Source organism: Dermacentor variabilis, chromosome 6 (assembly GCF_050947875.1).
Source record: "Dermacentor variabilis isolate Ectoservices chromosome 6, ASM5094787v1, whole genome shotgun sequence".
Lineage (NCBI taxonomy): Eukaryota > Metazoa > Arthropoda > Arachnida > Ixodida > Ixodidae > Dermacentor > Dermacentor variabilis.
Genome location: NC_134573.1, coordinates 116,630,627 through 116,646,951, shown reverse-complemented (window position 1 = coordinate 116,646,951; position 16,325 = coordinate 116,630,627). Strand labels below are relative to the sequence as shown.

The window sequence follows — 16,325 nt, the reverse complement described above, 5'->3', positions numbered from 1 at the left end:
AGCTGCTTTTTATTGTTTCGCTATAACTTCGCTAATAATTCGGAAAGTAGAAGTATGCTACTGCATTTTCATTGATGCACATGCTTTTTTTTTTTGTATGTCAGCAGCAAGCACAAAAACGTAAGATTGTGTTCGAAAGCATCCTACGTAAGTGGCGCCACCGCTATAGTGGTTGTAGTTCAAACGACGTTCAGGTCATCCGGCAGGCACAGAAGTTATGTAGGAGACTATAAAAGAAACCATATATATAAAAAAAGAAAACACACACACACACGCACACAGCTCGAGATCGACAAAACGTTGACAGAAATGTCACATTGGTAGGATTCTAGGCATTCATAGGTAGAAAAAGATTAAATAGCCAAAGATAGTATTACTTTTACGTTTCAAGATGCGCTGCTTTCATTTGACTACGCTCTCTCCCGTTTGGTTGGTTAAAATTCTAACGAGTGCACCGGACTGTAACTTGGCCTTCCTCATTGCCTCTGTTCAGTCGCGCCAGTCTTGCACTTCAATATTTCGGCCAATATTGCCACGGAGGGTAACTTCCCTCCAAGATCATAAAAAGAGCACGCGCAACAGCCGACCACGATCAAGCCGAAGCCGTATGCGTGAGCGGCTGCCTTCTCAAAAAGCGCGGGAAAGGTGCAACACCTCCAGGCGCAGCTATTGAAACTACCACCGGTAACATGAGCGGTGACAAGATTGCCACAGAAACGAAGGATGTCGAAGTCAAGGCGCAGACGTAAGTGCACTGTACTTTCGTCGTCACTTGTCGTCGGAGCGTTTTCTTTTTCTTTCTCTGCATTTTATTCAGCGCGCTTGCGCTGCGCCAAAAACATTGTCTGTGCTTGCACGATATTCGGTAGGGATGATGAAAGCAAAAACGGAGCGCAAGAAAAATGAAAGCGTGCGACGACGTGTCTTGCTGTTTTTGGTCGTGCTGATGGATAACACTGCATGCATCATCTGAGCTGCGGCTCCGACGGACTTGAGCAAACGTAGTTTCCGATAAAGTTATTTTTGTAGGAAACTCTATGTGAGCAAAATCGACACTCATGATCTCGCATCCGCGCCATTCTCAAGCGAACTGAACGAGTAACGTCGCTGAAATTTTATAAGCAATAATTCCCAGGATTTCCTGGATCTACTGAAGCGCATCTGTAGATTTTTGCATGTAACGCGCAGGCTGTGGTGAAATTGAACGTTTCCTCGGCGCTTGTGGTACACAAACTATTATCTTACTTGCATAAATGGCATCGTTGTGTCAATGGGATTTGTCATCTTACAGCCATGGCGAATACCAGTATCTCAACCTCTTGAGGGATATCTTGGAAAATGGAAAGCGCAAAAGCGACAGGACCGGAACAGGGACACTGTCGGTGTTTGGCCGACAGTGTAGATATTCCCTCGCAAATGGTATGTCCTTCAGAATAGAAGCTTTTGGTGCACATTAAGAAAAATGCTGGTTTCATTTCTCTGCATATTATTGTGCAAGTGACGTGCTCTATAGGAGTCCTTTATTTTTTGTCTTTTACATTTTAGTTACATTCATTTTCACATGCGCATTTTGCAGTAAATACAGCTTTTTGTAGTGCTTACAGTACGTTTAAAATACAAGATTATCTCTGGAAACATTGTATGGCAAAGAAGAATAATTTATTTGCTATTATGTATGGCCCACTTCACTCCGGGAACTACATGAAAGAGAAAAGATTGGTTTGAACAGCACTGAACAGTGTATATAATCCACTGTTACACAACTGATGCCATCCGTACTGGAGACTACCAGTGTTGTGGTGGCACTCAAAACACAGACCTCGGCACAGGGCTTGGTGACCGTCTCATCCGTACTTTCATTGTATTTGGAGTCAGTGTTGCCTAGAGTGTTGTCACTGACTTCGCTTGAAGAATTTAAGTCGACATCCTCATCATTCCCACTATCATCATGTGACAGGTGGCAATTTACTGCAGTAATGCGCTGGACAGATGATGTCAAGTTCATTTGAAAGCATGGGAAAATCTCATGCAGAGCCACTTCAGCACTCAAGGAACACCAGCTGTGATCTTGTGTGAAAAAATTGTATTCAATAATAGCGTGGAATTCAAAACGGCTACTTTCATTTGGGTTGTAAATGGCAAAATACATTTTGGCGAAGTCTGTTAGTCAAAAGTCATTTGGAAAGTGGCGAAATACCCTTGTCGAGGTGGGCTCGGCATGGGCCGAAAAGTGATGACCGCTCATGACGAGCTGAGGTCTTTAAGGTCCCTTACGGTGTTAACCATATTTCAGACAGTTTTGTAGCGTCTTGTAATATCGTCCTGGTGCTTAGAGTGTTCTTAGCATTTTCCAAGTCCCTTAGGGCCTTGCCGGTGCTACAGATGTCATGTGATCAGGTGACACATTAAAGCAACTTGCAGAAACTTGCACCATTGTTTGAGCAATGTTTAATGCTTCTCAGAGGAAAACGTGTCAGCAGTCAAGAGAAAAGGTGAGTGGCACACAATTTGCCACGACTGGCAGTAAGAATGGCATTTAGTGCAGTGGAAAGAACAAAGGAGCTACTGCCATGAGTACTGAAGCCTGACTGTAATCTACAGTTGAAGTATCTCCAGAGTTGTGGAAGGTTCTTGTCTACAAAGCCACTGAAGAGACACTGTGGGAAAGTTAGACTTGTGCATGCTTTAAGCCTTGTGGCTGCATGAGGGCTTCTTTTGTTCAATTATGAGTACAGAGATTTCTGCTTTCATAACAGGCAAGCAGTATTAACTCCATTTTATGTGGTGTAATATTGCTTGTGATTTTGCAAGTCAAACAATACAGGTGCAGCAAATAGGCTGTCAGCCCCTTTGTGTGTGTGAGTTTTGAATGTTTAGAAGTGCTGATCTTTCCTGACAGCTTGTTCAGTGTGAGCTGTGAAACGATAACATTTTGGCGGGTCAAACATGTCACAACAGCCTAGTTGTTGATTTTCTTGTTCTGACTGTGTAACATATTGAAATATTCAAAAGCTTACTTAATGAAAACAGTTTTAAACTTGTTTTATTTTGTTTTCGCTCAAGCAAACCGAATAGGCCTTCACCAACAAGAATTTATATTCCACTTGATACCTCACAAGTGCAAAAATCGTAGCAGCTGCGATCTTCATGTGTGAACAGGGGAGGGAGACACTGATCATAGCTTCAAAAAGGCACAGCAGAAAATACTTTCACGTGAAACATGCTTTATGTATATTCTGCATCAGTGAAATGAGGCATGCAGCATAGTGCTTAGAGAGTTACTGGACACAGTTCATAGAATCATTGGAGGTTGCATAGTTTTCTTTCCACTGTGTTCTAAGCATCTAAACTCTCTATCCTTTTCCCAAGGCACGATGCCACTTCTCACCACCAAACGAGTATTCTGGCGTGGGGTGGTTGAGGAGTTGCTTTGGTTTCTAAGGGGGTCTACTGATGCCAACGAGCTCTCAAAGAATGGCGTGCATATTTGGGACGGCAATGGCTCCAGGCAGTTCTTGGACAGCCTTGGCTTCACTGAGCGAGAGGAAGGTATGTTCTGCAACATTTTTTGTGTTTCAGTTTGCTCCAGGCCTTCTGGGCCAGATGAATATTGTGCTTACAACAGCTACTATCTTGAACTCCTCTGTTACATGCAACAAATTTCATTCGAATTGGATCTGCAGTTGCCTAGCAAGAGTGTTCCGGCATTTGACATCCATTTGAGTAGGGAAGAATAACAGGTAAAGCTACTGTATTTATTTGTCTGTAAGTCAGCTTAGGAACACCTTAGACTTCTGTCAACCAAAGGACCAGGCAGGATTCCGTAAAGGCTACTCAACAATAGACCATATTCACACTATCAGTCAAGTGATAGAGAAATGTGCAGAATATAAGCAAGCGTTGTATATAGCTTTCATTGATTACGAGAAAGTGTTTGATTCAGTCGAAACCTCAGCAGTCATGGAGGCATTATGGAATCGGGGTGTAGATGAGCCATATGTAAAAATACTGGAAGATATCTATAGCGGCTCCACAGCCACCGTAGTCCTCCATAAAGCAAGCAACAAAATCCCAATAAAGAAAGGCGTCAGGCAGGGAGATACGATATCTCCAATGCTATTCACAGCGTGTTTACAGGAGGTATTCAGAGACCTGGACTGGGAAGAATTGGGGATAAAAGTTAATGGAGAATACCTTAGTAACTTGCGATTCGCTGATGATATTGCCTTGCTTAGTAACTCAGGGGACCAATTGCAATGCATGCTCACTGACCTGGAGAGGCAAAGCAGAAGAGTGGGTCTAAAAATTATTATGCAGAAAACTAAAGTAATGCTTAACAGTCTCGGGAGAGAACAGCAATTTACAATAGGCAGCGAGGCACTGGAAGTCGTAAGGGAATACATTTACTTAGGGCAGGTAGTGACGGCGGATCCGGATCATGAGACGGAAATAATCAGAAGAATAAGAATGGGCTGCAGTGCGTTTGGCAGGCATTCCCAAATCATGAACAGCAGGTTGCCGTTATCCCTCAAGAGAAAAGTATATAATAGCTGTGTCTTACCAGTACTCACCTACGGGGCAGAAACCTGGAGGCTTACGAAAAGGGTTCTACTCAAATTGAGGACGACACAACGAGCTATGGAAAGAAGAATGATAGGTGTAACGTTAAGGGATAAGAAAAGAGCAGATTGGGTGAGGGAACAAACTCGAGTTAATGACATCTTAGTTGAAATCAAGAAAAAGAAATGGGCATGGGCAGGACATGTAATGAGGAGGGAAGATAACCGATGGTCATTAAGGGTTACGGACTGGATCCCAAGGGAAGGGAAGCGTAGCAGGGGGCGGCAGAAAGTCAGGTGGGCGGATGAGATTAAGAAGTTTGCAGGGACGGCATGGCCACAATTAGTACATGACCGGGGTTGTTGGAGAAGTATGGGAGAGGCCTTTGCCCTGCAGTGGGCGTAACCAGGCTGATGATGATGGTGATGATGCAGTCAGCTGGGTGTAGGTCAACCCTGTAAGTTCAGAGCCTCATTCTAGTAAAAGAATCTTAATTAGGTCAAGTCCTATATACCATATTTTTAGAAAGATATGTTACTGAACAAGGCTTTAGTTGCCTGCACTTAACAGAATTAGAGATAGCACAACCACCTGAACTCAATATGATAGGATAGGAGGTCAATAGGATGCTTTGTTGACAAGAAGCAGAGGAGTTAAGTTCTGAACAATTTGGGCCCTCTTGTCCCTTCCTCCTTTCTGCTTCCATTTTGTGCTAAGGAGCCATACATTTTGTTGTCTGGAATTGTTCAGTGGAAGCCGACTAGCCCAGCAACACATACTACTGAGTTAAACGGACCCTGAAACAATTTCGATTATTTTGCACAAACGTACTGAGTCATTATGGTAGGCTCTTCTGATCATTAAGTGAAACATTTAAGCACTCTGCATAAAGCGTGTAATTTATTGTAAGGTTTTAAAAATGTGCATTGCTACCAATAGCAGTGGCGCTGCTCCCCTGTGTTTTTAGCCGCCCATCCCAACCGATTTCAGTTGACTAAGCTATCCGACTGGCTACCCAGGTCCATCATCGATAATTTTTTTCAACTTTATGATGAACAAATGTTGTTCGTAATAGTTGGAATGTTAGTTAATTTGTTTCTATAAAAGAAAGTAACAGAAAGAGAATACACAATGACAATTTATCACTACACTAAGGCACTTCCGGCGCATAGCAAGTATGGTCAGCTTGTGTTACAATGTGCTTCGTCTTGGCATGAGCTGCGTGTTCAGTGTTTGTCTCGAGCTTTCTTTTGGCGAGCACCATGGTTTGCCCTTGTTGCGTTGTGGGCTGCAAAGGTAGTGCGCGGCGATAAGTCAAGGTGCGACATTGTGTGCCTCCGCAAGGCAGCAGACGAGCAGAGTGGCTGCAGCACATCAAACTGTCAGTATCTGATTGGTGCCAGGATCTACACATTTGCGGCTGTCACTTCACGCCGGAGGATTACTACCACAATAGAGAGCTTTAGCATGTTTGGTGTACGGGTCACGCATATTCGGTCACTGGACATGCTCGCTTCACACACGTCACAATGCACGCTGCTTGGATAGGTCTCACGGGGCAACATCTGCCACGCAGCTGGCGGAGAGGTTGGAGAGGCTTCGCGTGCTGGCTCCAAGACAACCAGAAGTAGACGACATGACGTCGCATCATGACGCAGAGCCACTGAAGGCGAAGCTTAGCCCCGATCACTCAGCGAATGAGTTGAGGAGAAAAAGCATGGCTAGATGGGAGGGTAACTTTTAATTGTTGGCTCTCTTAATATAAGACACTTCATCTAAATTGTGGTGCTAATGTTGCACTGTAGCTGTACCCTACACGACTACACGATTTGTCCAAACCGTTTCAGGGACCCTTTAAGTTCTGTAGTGGTGACAGGGGATGGTGTGCCTGGTTGCTTGTGAAGTCTTTCATCACAGCTTATAAGTTGAAATCACTTGGTTTGATTATACTTCTAGTTTCCAAAAATAAAAAAGATATACATTTTTTATTGCGATAGCAATTATATGGACCCTCCAAGTGCATTCCCGCCGTCGGCGTGGGCATCACTGTTGCCGTGCGGTTCCGTACAAAGTCCAAGCGAGATAACACCGTCGCTGCGCGCCCTACACTGTATGTGCGAGTGAAGGCGTGTGAGGGGCGCTGACGATTGCGGCTCAGTCTCGTCCACGCCAAAGAGATAAAAGTGGGCAGGAAGCGCACAATTTCCCGTCGTGTGTGAGGCACCGATGGGGAGGGGGCGGCGTTCTACTCCGGCTGCAACTGCCCATGTGGCAGTTGCACGCGGTCGCCTGGCCGTAGCTTGAGAACCATCTGCGTTGAGGGCGCAGTGTAGGTGCAGCGGCAGCTCGTCGCTTTGTGTGTGTTGTGTGCACTCGGCGCTCACTTTTTGTTGGAGCGATAAACAGCACAAATCTCACTTGACTGGCTGCTGTTGCCACATTTCCTCACACCAGTGTTTTGACAGTGAGTTTGCTTGTGCGTGCGTGACAGCGTGCTTGTTAATTTGGTTAGTGTGCCTATGTTTACAAGTTTATATGGCCGATAAAACTACTATTCTTGCTTCGTATAGCTGTCCACTAATTTGCTATCGCAATCAATGCTTCGCCTTTGGGGTGAAACTGCGACTTTTTTACTTTGCCTACAACTGAATAAATGCAGTGCCTTGTAAGGTTAAGATGTGACAGTTGTTTTAGATTGTACAAGTCTGCAATGACTGATGTCTAATTAAACATGACATCTCATGTTGTAGGCGACCTTGGTCCAGTATATGGATTTCAGTGGAGACACTTTGGTGCTCTATACAGAGACATGAGAACTGACTATGGAAGAGAAGGTGTGGACCAGATTACAAACCTCATCAGCACCATCAAGGACAATCCAGATGATCGCAGAATGATTCTTTGTTCTTGGAACCCAGCAGGTACGTTCCTTCTGCAGTGAAGCAACATCTGAGCCGGCTCCACTCTACAATATAAACTCTAATTTTTGCTTTAGAATTCGACGTGTGCTCACAGAGTGTGAGACTGATATCCTGTCTATTTGTGGAAGTACGAGCTGCCGTTTTAGGTTGAGAGAAGGCCTTTCATTGAAAAGCAGTGTTCCGTTAGCATCAGCAGCACCAGCTTATTTTATGCTGACAGCAGGGTGAATACCTCACCATTTCATGCCATAGCTTTGCACTACTTCTCAAGTAAAACCGCAGAATTATAACTTTGTCTTTATCCTTCCGTTAGCAATGTCACAGAAGTTGAGCCACTCCTTGGCAGTCCCTATGGATGACCCATTGTAGAAGTCTGGTCCGACAGTTCGCATAGGCATCTCACTGGATTAACAGAAGTCTGCTTCCATTAAAAGTTCCAATAGGACCTGCTGATATTTACTATTCTTTTGTTGCAACTTCATCATGTTGGGTATTGGCACACTTCTACTTTGGTTCTATGAATCTTGGTTACAAGAGCTTCTGCTTCCGTGGAGTATTGCATCAGCTGACTACATCTTGTGTTTTAACAGTTTCTAATCTCATCATATCACCTAATACTCGGCTGCGTCTCCCGTGCCATGGTTACCAATAGGCCTTTTAAGAAATGCGCGCGCAGTGGCAGCTGCAAGGCACTGTGGGAAGCCGGAGCAATAGCCGCCGTGGCCACCGGAGACTCGCCTGTTTGCTTGCTCCCTCTGCAGGTGGTTAGGCACAAGGCATTGTGGAATAACGGAGTGCCGGGCTGCACACGGCTCACATGCTGCAGGCAAGGCGAATAGGTGAGGCTCCGGTGGCCGCAGCGAATGGCGCTCCGGCTTCCCATACTACTACCTTGCAGCCGCCCTTGACAGTGCATGCGCATTCCTGAAAAGTTCCATTCTGTCACTGTTGTAGACCGCCGGTTAGCTATGCTGTAGATTACACAACTTGTCCAATTCCACTTCTTAATCTCAACTAAAATATCAGCTACAGGCTAGGGACTCAACACTTCAAAGTCAAGGAGTTTTGGCGGAGCTTTTCTGTACTCATGTGGCATCGGGTTCGGTTGCTGTTTTTTTTCTGCATAAAGTGTGTAGTAAGCATGTTGCAGGCACTGCAAATGTAGAAATCCAATATGGATGCTGCACACCCATGTAGCATCCACAAGGTGGCATTTGCCAGCATTGACAGCAGGAAGTAACGCAAATTTTGTTGAAAGCATGAATACTCCTATATTTGGGGGCGAACATTTGTGGAAAAGGTACTCTGGGCGAAACATATTTTCAAATGTTTAGTGCAGCAATAATTACAAAGAAAATAAGGTATGCAACTTCTGTAATGCATTTTAATGCTTGTAGGAAAATTATGCTTACCTTTTGTGTCATAACACTGTGTTGTTTACAACATCCAGCCTATCAGCTTGTGTTTCGGTAAGCAGTGTGACAATCTTTCTTTTGCAAACAGATCTGAGCAAGATGGCACTGCCTCCGTGCCATTGCCTTGCACAGTTCTACGTCAGTGAGGACGAGCTGTCTTGTCAACTCTATCAGCGCTCAGCTGATGTGGTATGTTCTCTATTTATGTGCCCTCTTTTCATTCCTTCCTTCACGAAACATCACAAGCTATACAGCATGATAGCCTCTTATCTAAACAGGTTGTCAAATTGTAACTAGAAACCATATCCAAGACTAATTCGAAGAAAGAAAAAAAAATAATAGAATGATCATACAGGAGTCAGCAGAGGTTGCTTCTCTCTGGCAGTAAGCTGTACTAAACATACCTTCCTCTACCGGTGTGCCTCTCTAGGACAGATGCAGGGCACAGGCTGAAAACTATGGGAAGTCATATAGCCAACAGACCTGCAGCTCTGAGTTGGGTCATACCAGCTGGGTTTTGCAACTGTGACTCTCTTCGAGTGACGTTGCAAAGAATCATTCGTGTTTCTGGTATATCCCCCCCCCACCCCACCCCCGAATATGTTCTCTTTTTCTGGGGGAAAAAAAAACATTACTGCAGACCCCCTGCATTTGTTCAAATTTACGTCGTGCGGTACTTTATTAAAATGCTCAATTAGATTCTATGCGTTGAAGCACACGATGGTTGCAATTTCAATTTATTTCCAACTGCTTGCAAGGAACTATTCATGTTCTTCTCCCATCGCCTAAATTTTGTTTTTGGCTTCGCAGTAACTGTTCATGTTCTGCACTGCATTTTGCATCATAGTGAATACGTGCCAACCTTGTGAGTAGCTTATTTGCCGCTTGGCTGTTCTAAAAGAATTCACTTTGGTCCTATGACAGAGGTGCAGATGGCAGACATTCCCACAATGTGGGTTTTTTATATGTTTAGTGTTATCCACACTCACCCGCCCATGTGGCCACATGATTCTGGATTCTGCAGTCTCTGGGATAGGCTAAGTTTTCATTGCACCCAGCTTGCTCAATGAGATTAGTAAACCCTGGGGAAGCACACAAAGAAAGCTCCGATTTAATAAAAAAAATAATGCACTTGAAGCTGATATTTGTTGCAGTGAGGATATTTTGCTACCATTCTTGTTTCATTGTTTAATTCCATAGAGAACAGAGCTGGTCACCAAATTCTATATAAAGCCAGTACATGTAAGCCAGTCTGCCTGTCTTGAGACTGCTCTGTCATCTACTTGCCGCGAAACACATCCATGCCAAACTTGGGGAGAGATAGGCAATGAAAGCTTTGCTTTAAAAGAGGTGTCCTTGATTTAAAAGTAAAATTAATTATATGCTGGTGGTTTACACGCCAAAACCAGGACATGATTATGAGGCGCGCCATAGTGATGGACTCCGGGTTAATTTTGACCACCTGGGTTTCTTTAATGTGCACCCAGTGCATGGTACACGGACATTTTTGCATCTCACCCCATCGAAATGCCGCCGCCATGGCCGGGATCGGATCCTGTGTCCTCGGTATTAGCAGCACAACACCGAAGCCACTACGCCACCGCAGCGGGTGTCTCCTTGATTTGGATGTAGCTTCTGCCCTAGCAGCTACAGTGCACTACACATTTGTCCTCAGTTTAACAACACGGCCTGTTGCTTACGCAGTAGTCCTTGATTTGACATAACACGGGCCAGTTCTCAATAAGTTTTTGGCGCTGTGGGCATTCGCTACTTTCAATCTATGTTCTGTGGGAGCATTGTTCAAGCTCTTAGTAGGAGACAACATTGTACTTCACTTGTTCATTTGATTCAATTGATTCATGATGCAAGGACAGAATCAATTTTTTTCTTCTTGCACAGAATAAGTCAGCTTGGCTGGCAGAGAAAGGAGGATCACTTTTGAATCATCAGAGTGAATTTTAGGACATATTTGTAGACTTATAACATGTCAAATGTGAATTTCAGGCAAACAAATATTTATGCCCACACTTTTGTTGCCAATACATACCGACAAGACCGGGTAGCGATGCCAAAAAGAAAATATAACTTCCAACACAACTTGTTCTTTTAATTGCAGAACACTGACTGACTTTGTATAGTGCAGTTAGTGATCTCATCCGTGAAATCCTTTCAGGGATTGGGCGTGCCGTTCAACATTGCCAGTTATGCTCTGCTCACGCACATGATGGCCAAAGTGACTGGAAAGCGGGCCAGCGAGTTTGTGCACACACTTGGTGACGCACACATCTATCTCAACCATGTTGATTCCGTCAAGAAACAGGTAACACTCCTACAGTCTCGATATTTGCATAACTGCTCCCGCAAGGTGCCACTGTACCGATAACACACACACATATATATCATAAGAAGCCAACAATCAAAGACAAAAAGAACAACACAGGGGAAGTTACTTGTACTAGCTAATGAATTAGAAAAATGATAAATTCATGGTATTGAAAGTGGATGAGAAAACAACTTGCCGCAGGTGGAGAACGATCTCGCGTCTTGTGCGATGCGCTACCAATTGAGCTACGACGGCAGTGTTTTTCCATCTACTTTCTGGGGTATTTGTTTTTCTACTAGGACTAACCTGGGGAATGTTAGCCAGCGCCACCACTCATAAACCTTAGCGGCGGATGCGGAACATCTTTTCTGTCGCAGGTGTCACGTGTACGTGATCTTATTGAGTGAAGGCAACTGGTCAATAAAACCACACATGCTACCCGAAGGCATCAATGTTGCCGGATTCGAGACCCTTGTTATGTAATGAACGAGAAGAAAGGGGGTTAACCGACAGGCCTGATTTTATTAATCATATCATACGAAGCCAACAAACAAAGAGACCAAGGACAACACGGGAAATTACTTGTACTGGCTAATTGAATTAAAGAAATGATAAATAAATGGAATTTAAAGTGGATGAAAAGACAACTTGCCGCAGGTGAGGAACGATCCCACATCTTCGCATTATGCGTGTGATGCTCTACCAATTGAGCTATGGTGGTGGTGGTGGTAAACATTTATTACTTGAGCCTTTTTACGACATTACTTGTGAGGGGGCTCAGCAGTGCGTAGGGTGTCCGGGAGTTTGTGGCCCTCGGCAACCCTCAGGCCCCAGTCCACCAGCCGTATTTGGTCAGCTGGGTTGGAGCTAGACACCGCGGTCTCCCATCCCTTGACGTCGGTGAGTTTCCACTCAGAGGGTGGCTGGAGCTCGGGGCATAAGAACATTATGGAAGTTGGCTCTAGGTGCGCCGCAGAGCGTACATTCCTGTCGATATAGGCCTGGATGAACCAGGGCGAGAAAAGCTGGAGAAAGAAAAGTTTGTGGCTGAAGCTGGCGCCAGGTACTTTGTTGGAATTTTGTTAAGGATTTATCTGGGGGAGGATTTTGGGCTATTGCGGCGCCGTTTTCAGGCTCATCGGTTTACCCCTTTTCTTCTCGTTCATATATATATATTGTGAGCAAAGTATTCACATCTCATCTGTACATATCATCATCAATTCATGTCATTATCGTATCTGTACATATCATCATCACAGCTGTGACTTCATTGTCATCGTAGCTCGAAATCTTCAAGAATAAAGAAGTTTCTCAGCATAATGTATTGCATCTTGTGCTTTCATCATGACTGCTTTGTGTGGCAGTGTCGCCGACTGGCATCTTAGATGTCAATATTAAAGAAAAAAGATTGAGTAGTTGCAACTGAATTTCTGACCATAAGTCAAATGGACTGGCCTTGAATCTTTCATCAGGTCATGACTGCCAAATTTTACTGGCGTTTGTAGTTGAGCCAACTGAACCACATATAGGGTTTAAAGCGCTTGGTCAATTACATTAATGATCGGGTTTAGCACATAAAATGCACATTTTGACTGCTTAGGTTAATTCTGACCACCTAGGATTCTTCAGCATGCACATAAATCTAAATACACAGATGCTTTCACATTTAACATCCACCTAAATTTGTGCAACTGCTGCTGATGACCTCCTAAGGGCAATATCGGTGATCTTTCAATATCTACAGACCTTACTGAAATTTGTATCGTATATTCTCCTAAGCCAGTGGCATGCTGTTTGGCTTTGCATACCAAACAGCACTACTGAGATTTTGTACTTATTTCACAAATTTATTTTAATGGTTACTGTGCCCTTGAACAGACTACTTCTGCCGACATCTTGTGCTGCGACATTAGCATGGAAGCTACAGTGCTGGTGATGTGATCTTGCAATTCTGCCTTTTTAACACAATGGCAGGCTCTTAATGCCACGTGCACCTGTTGAATTTATCTGATGGTGTAACAATGTTGGTGGTAATGTAGTCTTCATGACACACTTTCTTGAACATTTTTGTTGACAGCTATCATGGAACAGAAGGATACTTGAAGTCCATTGTTGTGGAACACTTTGCCTCCAGTGCTTTTGTTTTTGGTGTATATGTATATACATGCCTGAACACCATTGGCATCAGAAGTAGCAGCCCTCCAGGCTGCCTAGTCCAGTTTTAAGTAGTACTGTTTTCTGGTTATCCGAAGTTTTTTATGTGTTTTTATGCAACTCGATCTATCTTGTGTGCGACTCAACATAATTGATTTTTGGTCCGAAATTTACAGCTTGAACGAGAACCACGACCTTTCCCAAAACTTCTGATCAAGCGTGACGTAACCGACATCTTTGATTTCAAGTCTTCAGATTTCGAGCTTTGCGACTACAACCCCCATCCAGCAATCAAGATGGAATTGTCGGTGTAGAGTTTGCTGTGGCGTTTATAATTTTTGGGCTTACAGTCAACGTTAGATTTTTTGTGCTCCCTAGGGGCCGTGAAAGCATCCGAAAAGTCGGGCCGTCCGAAAAAATGAACGTGGGCCGTTTACTGCTCCGAAGGGCTCAAAATGACACAGGCACGCCCTAAATAGCTCTAAAGGCCTGCCAGTACACTTTAGCGGTATCGGTGCTCATACTGTAACAGAAGACGGCGGGTGAACGCGTATATAATTAAGGAATACATAGTGTTCCCTGACAATTGCACCTTCCCACTCATGGTACGCTTCACCGCAATACTTCGCACATGCTACACTGCGTAACATTTCTGTACTGAGGCGAAAGGCGAAGCCAACTTTTGAAAGCCGGCCTTGTGCAACGCTTCGTGCTTTTTGAGTTTCGAAGCCATTGGCGAGGATTAAAAGGCAAAGTCGGCGCCATTGGTAACGGCAGCGAATTGTTTCAATGAAAAACACGGCACTGAACAGCAAGAAGCCTGGTAGCGAACGTCGAAGTAGCTGCCAAGCAGATCCGCGTGCGAGAGCGCCCGTTCAAGGCAGCGATATAATCAAAATTGTGTCGGTGACGGCTTCAGTTAATGCCGTTTCTGACCTACAGTCATGACAAAAAGTAAAAAAAATCACATGGTGAAGATTTCTTGAGTCCAAAATTTCAGACTCTATGGAGTACGTGGTGGTGCTGCGAACGTGTCCGAAAAATCAGTTGTTGACTGTACAAGGCTTTTGCTGTCCCTTTCTTTCTTGTCTCCGAGAAAAAACATCAGCTTTTATTTACGCATTGTCGATGTTTTTCTGATATTTAGTCACAATTTGTGACCACCATTTACAACTTACAGGGTGTACATATGCACTTCTACGTGTCCACGTCTGGATAAATAGCTGTACTTCAAGATGGCATGTTTGGTGCCCATTTTGTTTTAGTGGTATTGGGGCATTGTGATTACAGCATTTATTTTTTGAAGAACAATGGCAGTATCATCTAACATGGGGACGTAGAAACAGCGGACTTTCATTTCAGTTTCTTTTTTGTGCGGTCTGTAGACTCCTCTGTGTATTGGCTCATCTTTCTTAAAACAACTGAATAATTATTTTCACTATTATAATAATGAAGCACTGTAGTTGTCATGACTGAATCACTGTAGGTCAGTTTTACCATTGCATATTTTTCCTTGCCATATGTTGATGCTACGTTCAAGTTCCCTTTGCTCTCCTGTACTTTCGGACTTGATGTAATTATTCTTTGGATCAAATTAAGAGAGGCATAAAAGAAGTCTACGAACTCGGTTTTAGTTTTACCTGGTTGTAATTTGCAAGCAACTTTTGCACCTATTTTCTTGGAAGGTATATGCTAGTTAGATAAATACGGCAATTTATTGTGAGCTGCTGTTCTCACCTGAAACTTGGCCAAGGATAAGCTGGGAATAGGCGATTTCGGGAGGAGGTGGTGTGTCAACACATTTACCGTTTCCTATCGCCTTCAAAGCTGATGTTATTGGGGTCAAGTGTATGCATGCTTAGCCAGTCAAGTTCAAGTTACCTGGCAAAGGTCAAAGCAGCAAGTCTTGGCCCAGCCAGGACCTTTTGTCAGGATGGAATTTAAGACCAACAACAATGATATTTGACCTTGGCTAATTAGTTAAAACTGAGTAGTATGTACTATTGAAACAACTGTGGCAAAGCTGCAGGGCTGGCAATTGTCTTCCTTATTAACAGCCCTAAATAGCGCTCATTTCCAGCGAGTGGTAATGGCAGAGCTTTTTGCCAGTTTTTGTGTCGGGTATGCCTGTTTCTGCAAGCTTCCACTTGTATTTAAAATGTAGGGCTTTGCACAAGCGCTGCTCTATATCCATTCTAAAGCGATGCATTTTACGCCATGCAAAATTTAATTGTAGTTGCCCTTTCATCGAAAAATTTTATTAACTGAAATCAAATTAATAGAAGTCTATACTGTTTCTCTCGTGTGCATTACATGCATTTACGTATACTTGCATTTATTTTGCTGAATGAATCACTTCACTGCTTATTCCAGTCTGTCATGATTTATCACATGGTGGCCATGTATATATAAAGGCATAAATTGACTCGTCTAGCTGTTTGGGCGAGATGGTTGTACCTCATGCAAGTATGCTAGCAACAGCATGCACCCATTCCGTTGCTCAATGTTGAAAACCAAAGAAAAATAAAGCTACTCGAGTTGGAATTTGTATTTGTGAGTGACTCAATGTACAAGTGTTAAATATTTGCCTTGTGTCTAAACGCAGCTGTAGCTTACAGCACAGCAATGCTGTACCCCTTGTTTCAAGCTGGGAGATCCTGGTGAACACACATGACACTTGCCAGCCTGTGCCATTGCCTGCTAGAGAAATTGACATAATTGCTGCACTTGTCATTTGGGCTATGTATAGATCATTTGCTTGTTTAAAGCATTGCCTATTAATAAGGAATTCAGCTGTCATAAAACATAGGTACCTCTAACATGATCCATAAACCTCTTTGAGCGTTTCATAAGCAGCATTATGCTTGAGACCCCAGCAAATTGTCAAAGCACTTTGTGCTTTGCTGGAGGAAGTCCTCAAAACTTGCCAGACTGTCTTGTGTTACTTTAGAA

At 43.7% G+C, this 16,325-nt stretch overlaps 1 protein-coding gene across 1 annotated transcript; it reads left to right on the top strand.

Moving 5' to 3' along the window:
* The first annotated feature begins 288 nt into the window (after positions 1-288).
* Ts (Thymidylate synthase) lies at positions 289-15,917 on the top strand. Its single transcript, XM_075695579.1, has 7 exons — positions 289-745; positions 1,292-1,419; positions 3,370-3,549; positions 7,311-7,481; positions 8,985-9,085; positions 11,070-11,216; positions 13,550-15,917. The coding sequence occupies exons 1-7, from the start codon at positions 690-692 to the stop codon at positions 13,685-13,687; spliced, it is 921 nt and encodes a 306-aa protein (XP_075551694.1). The 5' UTR covers positions 289-689; the 3' UTR covers positions 13,688-15,917.
* The last annotated feature ends 408 nt before the right edge of the window (positions 15,918-16,325 follow it).